Below are 8,295 nucleotides of genomic sequence, written 5' to 3'. Positions count from 1 at the left end.
TCTCTTCTTTCTTCTTCTCTCTCTCTTCTTCTTTCTTCTTCTTCTTCTTCTTGTTTAACACCGTGTGATGCATGTACTACACTCCTACTATCATTCGGAGGTAAGAAAGAAGAAGAAAAGCAAAAAGAAGGAGAAGAAGAAGAGGAAGAAGAAGAGAAGAGGCGGGGTTCAAATAGAAGATAAAGAGCTTCATGAAAATCCCGTACAAAGACTCCCATCCTATTGAGAGAAAGGCATCAAATCATTCAAGCACACAACACAGAAAGGAGAAAAAGAAGAAGATGAAAGAAAGAAGAAGCAGATGAAAGAAAGAAGAAGAAGATGAAAGGAAGAAGAAGAAGATGAAAGGAAGAAGAAGAAGATGAAAGAAAGAAGAAGAAGATGAAAGGAAGAAGAAGAAGAGAGGCCGCCACTCTACAAGTTCAGAAGGACTTAGAGCAAGACAAGAAAGGGTGTAAAGAGTAGAAGAGAAGAAGATTGAGACAGACTAAAGATGGATAGATAGATATAGTAAAGAGAGATAGATAAGAAGACGATTCTTCATAGCGTGTTCGAGAGGCCAAGCGAGGAAGAAGAGAAGGAAGAGGGCGAGGGGCCACTAGGTGTCTAAGTGTGAGATGAAAATGGTCGTCTTAAGAGCCTCTACTCCAGACAAGAAGAAGAAGAAAAAAGGCTTAAGAAAGAAGATACACACCTCTATTACAAGTATCAAGATACTATCATACACTATACATACGACTCTTGTACAGACATGTATGGACCTATATATATAGATATAGATAAATATACATGAATGTATGCTAAGACCGCGATGAAACAGATAGAGTCGCCTGTACTTGTCTCGTACGTATCTAGCTAGTGATCCCCTTGTCTCGCGTTGCAGATGTAGATATCCATCTATCTATCTTTAATCTATCCATCCCTCTCCAATCTATCTATCTATCCTCCATCTATATGTACGATAATGAGAAGTCAAATAAATAGACAGAGGAATAGAGGGAGACACTCCAAAGAGAAAGAGAGATGAAGAGGAAGAAGAAGAGGAAGAAGATGTCTGGAGAAGAAGAAGGAAGAAGAAGAACTTGACTGTTTACTTAGACTGTTGTTCATCGAGATCAGGCCAGTAAGATCTGACAAGCGTGAAAGAATCCTTCCACTCTCCTTGTGCATGTTGAAGATTCTTCATCTTCTTTTTCTTATCATCCGAAGAAGAAAGAATAAGATTCTTTGCATGCCCCTCTTCTCCTTCTCTTGTTCTCTTTCGTAAAGCTCGGCGCTCTTCACTCCACGTCACTCCTTTCCGTCGCTTGTCTTCTTCAGCCAAAGCATCGAGCAAGCGAAAGGCTATATTCGCTGCAAGCTCTTGAACTCTAAGTGAAAGAAACAAATCAGAAGAGAAGGAGAAAAGTCGATAGAGAAGAAAAGACATCTAAAAGAAGAGTGCATGCGCATGAAAATACTGAAGAAGAAAAAGGTCCTCATGGAGAATGAAGAAAAGCCGAAAAGAAAAGAGATGAACATCTGCCTCTTCACTCATAGAAAGAGAGTTACATATAAGACCTGCTTTATCTATCCAAAGAAAGAGAGAGGGAGTAGAGAAGAAAATTCTACATATAGAGAGATACCACCCCATACCTACAGAGGCAGAAAGATAGATAGACAGACAGATAAATAGGTATACGCAGAGAGAGAGAAAGCACGGGCTACAGGTCTAAATATGCATGTGTTTTGGATATGATAGATAGATAGATAGATTAAAGAGAGATAGATTAAAGATAGATAGTTTGAGATAGCATAGAGAGATGAAGAAGCATAAACATTGTCTTGTAGTCACTCACCTTCACAGTTCCCCTCATGCACGATGTATGCGCATCTATATGCACACATGGGATAGATATATACATGCATATATACATATACACATACATATACACATACGTATATACATGTGAATATAATTATATAGCTCGATGCAGATGCACATGCATATGTAGATGTCTGGAGATTCTTGTCGTTTTACAGGAAAGAACGTAGAAGCGAAAAGTGTATAGAGAAAGAAGGGAGGTCGCCTTAAGACAAAGAAAGATCTTTCTTTCTCCTTTCGACTTCTACGTAGACACGAGTTTCCTGGTGACGAAGAAGAGGAAGAGATGAAGGAAGTGAAGGAAAGAAACACATGTTAGGCAAAAGGCAGGAGAGGGAAAGAGAGGGAAGACCGTCTAAGCAGCACAAAGAAAGAAGGATAGAGAGACAGCTCGCAAAGAGACGTCCATGTAGAGACATACAGACACTTTCGCTCAGTCTGACAAAATACATACAGTACACATATATATACAAACATATATACATATATATATATAGATATATAGATATATAGATATACATATAGGTATCTAGGTATGTGCTGATACACATGGTCGTATGGTATGTCTACGCGTCTAATCTTCATTCTGACTTGTAGCAGAAAAAGGCGCTTGAGAGAGAGAGAGATGCACGCGACGCAAGACAGACGAGAGATAGCGGAAGAGATAGAGAGAGAGATTAAAGGGAAATAGAGAGAGAAAGAGAGATAGAAAGAGAGAGAGAGAAGTAGAGTGAGAGAGTGAAAGAGGGGGAGCGAGGAGATATCGAGGAGAGAGTGTGAGAAAAAGAGATCTTGCAAGAGAGAGAGACCAATGAATAGCACCTAAGATGAGTCCATTCCACAGTCTTACTTCTGTTGCGAACATAGGTCCGAAACTAGAAGAGATAGACGCCTAGAATGATGTATAGGATATACACCCCCACCTCCTCCCGTCAAGCCAATTCCCTTATCATCACAGGGAAGGACTTCTGCATTTGCCATATCAACTCCAAAGAGCAAAGCATCTTCTTCTTCTTCTCTTACTGCTCTCTTTTCTCCTTCTTCTTTTTCATCTTCTCTTCTCCTTCTTCTTTCTCTCTCTTCTATCGTTTCACCCCACGGGAGACGCTGCCAAGGTGAGGTGATGGGTTCTCCATCTTTAGAGCGATGTATGTTGAAGTCTTCTTCTCTTTCTTCTTTCTCGTCCTCTCTTTCATGGTCGCTTCTTACCAAGAAAGATCGAGGAAGAGAAGTTACGCGCTCATTCCGAGAAGTTCCTTCCTTTCTTTCTATGATAGAAGAAGCGGAAGAACCTGTCCCTTGAGCTCGCTGTGCCTTTCTCCCTGGAGTGAGAGGTGAAGACAGGAGAGAGGAAGAGCCTGTCTTTCTGAAGGATTTAGTTGAAGGAGAAAGGGAAGAAGAAAGAAGAGAAGATGAAGAAGAAAGGGTCGATGCTTGCTCGATGGAGATAGCTGCAGGAGAGATCCGGGGAGGTAAAAAAGAAGTCGAGAAGTGTCGAGTTGAAGAGAAAGATCGAAAAGGCAAGGCGACCGGGAAGAAGAGAAGAGATGGAGGGAAAGAAGAGAAAGAAAAGAAAGAAGAAGCAAAGAAGAAGACAGGAGGAGAAAGCGAAGAAGAAGGTGAAGAGAGGAAGGGAGAGGAAGAGGAAGAAGAAGAAAAGAAGAAGAGAGATGAGGAGCACGCGGGAGCATAACGGGGAGAAGAAGAAGAGAAGAAGGATGTAGGCAAGAAAGAAGATTTACGAGAGAAAAGTGTGTTCTTTAGAAAGACATGAGAGGAAGACGAGGAAGATGAGGAAGATAAGAAAGAAGACGAGGAAAAGAGAGAGGGAGAGAAAGAGAGAAGAATAGCGCAAGGAGTCATGATGACTCAAAGAAAGGCTCCTATCCTCCTGTCTTGTTCAAGTTGTACACAATTCCCGATGAAAAGAAAAGAAACCGAACTTAATAGACAAAGCCATGTGAGAAATCGCTTCTTATCTATCTTTCTTTCTTTCTTTCTTTAGCGATCTCTCTTATCTTTTGTATCTTAAGCAAGACATTCTTCCCTCTTTCTTCCTCTCTCACACCTGCCCCTGCTCTTTGCCCGTTTGCACTTCTCCCAGGCGGAAAGAGACAGCGTCCATAGGTATATATACCTGTCTATCTCCGTGGCTGTTCCTCTGTCTAAACCTTGTCTCTGTTGCATTCTTCTTCTTCTTCTGCTTCTGCTTGAGAATCTTTCTCTCTCTCTCTCTCTCGCAGTTGGTCTATCGCCTCGTTCATACTTCTCCCTCGCCCTCGACCAGCCCCATAATTAGTTTGTGTCTCTCTTCTTTCAGATAAACCAAACTGCCGAAGCCCTTCTTCTTCTTCTTCTTCTCCTACTTCTTCTTCCTCCTCTTTTACTTCTTCTTCTTCTTCTGGTCTTGCTTTCCTTGCCGTGAGTAACACCTACCAAGCCATCTTGTCTTAAAAAGACCTAGATGTTCTCTAAGAGTAGATAGTAGTAGTAGTAGAGACAAAGACATGCATATACGACAGGTCACTTATCTCCAGACAGAAACGTGTATATACACATAGTAATATATGTAAATCCTCTACACAAGGGAAGAATTAAGATATGTCTATATATACACTTCATTAGGAGTAGGAAGAAAAAGAGGATGAAGAGAGTTAGTTGTGTATGTGAAGATGAAGGTAAGAGGAGATATAAGGAGAACCTTCATCTACCTCTTACGTCTGTCTGTATGTGTTGAAAAGAGAAAGAAGTCCTTTCTTGCTCGTCAATCTCTATTCGAAGCCTTAGACAAGCCCTTCACACAAGAAAGAGGAAAGAAAGAAAGAAAGAAATAGGAAGTGGAGATTCAAGAGGAATCGGGATGTTCTATTTGAAGTTATGGAAGGTTCTTCGCAAAAAGAAAGAGCCACGCAGACTGCGGCTTAACGGAAGGAACCGGCGCTTTTTGGGTGTATAGACACCTTAGTGAGAAATGAAGGATCGTGGGACAAAGCCAGTCTTCCCTCAAAGAACAGGATGGGAAGACACCCTTGATCGATTCTTTCTCTCACCAGAGATTTTTATCTATCTTTCTTTTCTGCATGCACGACCAAGGTATGTATAAAGAAAGTATCTGCATGCATGCACTCATGCATGCGGAGTAGATGTCTACGTGTGTCGTGCCTGACAAGAGGAGTTTCTCCTTCTTTTTCTTCCCTTCATTCAGATGTATATGTGTCTCTCTAGATGTAGATAGATTCACTGGGGAAGCATGCTCTTCTTTTTCCGTTAGAAAGCGAAGACGGATAGAAAGAAAGCACCTTGTGAAAAGCTGATCTCTTCGATAAGAAGAAGAGACAGCTTTCGACCGAGCTGTCTTTCCTCTTCTTTTCTTCCGCTTCTTTTTCTCCTCATTCTCCATTTCTTCGTTTCTACGTCCCTGAAAGGCAGAAAGTAGGAGAGAATGGTCGAGGAAGAAGAGTCTATAGATAGAAGAAAGACCGTCTGTGCATAGTAGGCGGGGGTCTCTAGGTCTTCTTCTTTTTCTTCTGTACTTTTCTTTTTCTCTCTAGATGGCAGTTTTGGAGTCAACGACTTCTTTCCCTCGAGACTGAGAGAAAGAAACTTCTTTAAAAGGTCAACCTGAGAGACTAGAAGATTGGGGAGAAGGAGGAGGAAAAGAAGAAAGAGGGAGAAGAAGAAGAAAGAAGAGAGACGGAGGCTTCTTTCTTTCTTCTCTCTTTTTTATCTCTTATCGTCTTTCTTGTCTTTCTGGCACTCCTTGTGGTTGCTTCTCTACAAAAGAGAAGGGTGTGTATCATCCTATCTCTTGTCACTTTCCTCAGACAGCATTAACTCGAATGAAGCCTCGTCTATCTATCTCTCTTTAATCTATGTCTCTATGTATTTCTAATCTATCTATCTATCTATCTATCTTTAATATATCTATCTATCTTTAATTCACCTATCTCTTTATCTTTAGTCAGTCAATCTATCTATATTTAATCTATTTACCTATCTATCTATCTTCCTTATTCATCCTTCTTCATTTTTGCCTTGGTATTTGTCTAGAAAGACAGTCATTCGTCATTCCTCTCTTTCTTTCTTTCTTTCTCTTTCTTTCTTCCTTCTCTTTCTTCTTCTTTTTGAGGACTAGTATGTCTTCTCATCTTCTTGGTAGGCGTCCCTGGCTCCTCAGCGGTCTGACCTCTCTTTCCGCTCTGCTTATCAGCAGTGAAGCTCCTTCTCCTTCTTCTTCTTCTTCTTTCTCTTCTTCTTCTTCTTCTTTTCTGTCTCCTTTGATAGAGGTTTCGAGGGTCCAAGATGAAGAAGAAGAGAAGAAGAAGAGCAACGGGGAGGGGGAGAACAAGAAGAAGAAGAGTCCTCTCTTCAGTCTATCTTCACGAGAAAGAAGATCTTTAGACACTTTTGCCGATATTTCACACCCGCAGAGAGAGAACCAAACTCCCCTATTTCTTCTGCAATCTCGTGCAAACGATGAAGGTTCTCTTCGCTCTTTCAGATCCTCCACCTCTTTTTGTCCCACTCCTTCTTCTTCATGGATCCTTTCTTTCTTTCCTTCCTTCCTATCACCCTCGTCTTTTATCTTTTCTCCACTGTTGTCTCCTTCTTCTTCTTGTTCTTCTCTTTCCTCTCTCGAGAGGCATTTACCTCCTATCGAGAGAGCTTCTTCTTCTTCTCTTTCATCGCCGTCAGGCGTTAGGAGTGATAGGAGTCTTGCTAGTCAGGGAGAGAACAAGGAGGGGGGAGAAGAAGGAGAGAGAGGAGAAGAAGAAGAGAAACAGCCAGACATCTTAAGAAGATATAGAAGAGTAGGAACCTTCACATCTCCAGTAGGGAAGTGGTCTATGTCGTTCAACGTCTTCCCTTCTACTTCTACACGCTATGTAAGAAGATCCCTTTCCTTTCCTTTCTTTCTTTCTTTTACTTTTTCTGTCTTTCTTGCTTTCTATCTTCTTTCTTTTCTTTCCGTCCTTCTTTCTTGGTCTGCGTCTTTCTTTCTTTCCTTCTTTCTATAACCTCTCTCTTTCTTTTCTTTCTGTCTCACCTGAGCTGAATGGTGTGGCGCCAAGGAGATCCTTCATGAATGCTTTAGATAGAGACACAGGAGAAATCTCTTCAAGAGAAAGATCAGCGAAGAAGAAGAGGAAGCTTTTCCCTGTCTTCTTTCTTCTTTTCTTAGGACAAGAATGAAGAAAGAGTTCTCGACTTTTGTATTTAGAATAAGCTGCTGAGTCATGGTCGCGGACTACCTTTTCAAAAGAATCTTTGGTACAGAACACATTTCTAGATCCACATGATGATAAGACATTTTCTTGTGTGTCTCGCTCTCTCTGAATGTCCGTTCAGGTGTATGTACACCAGAGTTCTCACAGCATGGCCCTCTGTGATGGAATTAATGGAGCTCATGCTGCTGCCTTCGTGGCTCAACATTTTCTTCATTCTTCTTCTCGCTCTTCTTCTTCTTGTTCTTTTTCTTCGTGTTGCTCTTCTTCTTCTCCCTGCTCTTCTTCCTCGTGTTGCACCTCTACATCTAAACGCGTCTCTCCCAATTCTCCTTCTTCTGCTTCAACGTCTCCTCTTTCTTCTTCTCCTTCACCTCCGTCTACTCTCTCTTTTTCTTCTTCTCCGTCTAGCACCTCACCTTCTACCACTCCCGATGAATCACTATGTGAAGAAGAAAAAGAAGGAGAGAGATGTCTTGCGCGGGATCGGAAATGTTCTCTAGGCAAAGAGAGGGAAGAAGATTCCTTCTGTTGTCGTTCTCTCTCTCCTCAGTCTCAAGAGAAACGTTGCGTAGGCGGTAAATCTCCAGGTGAATCTTCGGAACATGAAGAGAAGAAGAAGAAGAACGGCTGTGATATCTCGCCTGGAATGGCTCTTCAGACTGATCGTAGAGAGCCTCGAGAGACGAACCACGAGATGTGTGCTGCTGACGAAGAAACGCACTCAGAAGAGAAGAAGGAGAAGATAGGAGAGAAAGAGAAGGAGAACAAGAAGAAGAAGACATCGGGAGAGATGTTGAGCAAAGGTGAAGGAGCTGATAGACGATCGCATAAAGATGACAAGAAGAAAGGAGAAGGAGAAGAAGAAAAGAGAGAAGAAGAGGAGACGGAGATGGACTTTGGGTTCTTCGTGGCGAGGAAAGCGGGTCGAAAGTATCAAAGAAAGTTGAAAGAGAAAGAGAAAGAAGAAAAGAAGGAGAAGAAAGATGATGAGGAAGAGGAGGCGAAGGAGGAGGGGGTGAAGAAGAAGAAGAAGTTGAGAGAAGAAGAAGAAGAAAGTTTCTCGGAGGTGCTGCTTAAGAATCTCCAGGAAATGAAGCATAGCCATATGGTGAAAGAATGCAATCTCCACTTTAGAAATTTAGGTCAGCAGAGAATCACACCCCTTCAAACACCTCCCTTCATCTATCTATCTCTTAGAGGTCT

At 41.8% G+C, this 8,295-nt stretch overlaps 2 protein-coding genes across 2 annotated transcripts in view; one reads left to right on the top strand and one right to left on the bottom strand.

Annotated features, from left to right (window-relative positions):
• Positions 1 to 4,850, bottom strand: part of CSUI_009170 (uncharacterized protein) — a 4,980-nt gene extending 130 nt beyond the window's left edge. Inside the window, exons 1-4 of the mRNA XM_068069287.1 lie at positions 2,715 to 4,850; positions 1,839 to 1,873; positions 1,095 to 1,370; positions 1 to 219 (exon numbers count right to left, since the gene is read on the bottom strand). The exon at positions 1 to 219 is cut by the window's left edge and continues 130 nt beyond it. Of these exons, the coding sequence (XP_067918738.1) occupies positions 1,345 to 1,370; positions 1,839 to 1,873; positions 2,715 to 3,727 (1,074 nt within the window). The 5' untranslated portion in view covers positions 3,728 to 4,850 and the 3' untranslated portion in view covers positions 1 to 219; positions 1,095 to 1,344. The remainder of the gene's footprint in view (positions 220 to 1,094; positions 1,371 to 1,838; positions 1,874 to 2,714) is intronic.
• A 1,019-nt stretch (positions 4,851 to 5,869) lies between these two features.
• On the top strand, positions 5,870 to 8,233 carry CSUI_009168 (protein phosphatase 2c domain-containing protein; the record flags this gene model as incomplete). The annotated part of the gene is made up of 2 exons (XM_068069286.1): positions 5,870 to 6,750; positions 7,214 to 8,233. Coding segments are annotated over exons 1-2 (1,770 nt in total), but the record flags the coding sequence as incomplete, so codon positions are not given.
• Between the last annotated feature and the right edge of the window lie 62 nt (positions 8,234 to 8,295).

This window comes from Cystoisospora suis (genome assembly GCF_002600585.1).
Source record: "Cystoisospora suis strain Wien I chromosome Unknown contig_5373, whole genome shotgun sequence".
Lineage (NCBI taxonomy): Eukaryota > Apicomplexa > Conoidasida > Eucoccidiorida > Sarcocystidae > Cystoisospora > Cystoisospora suis.
Note: the sequence above shows the minus strand (reverse complement) of the source record. Positions and strands in the feature narration are given on the sequence as shown.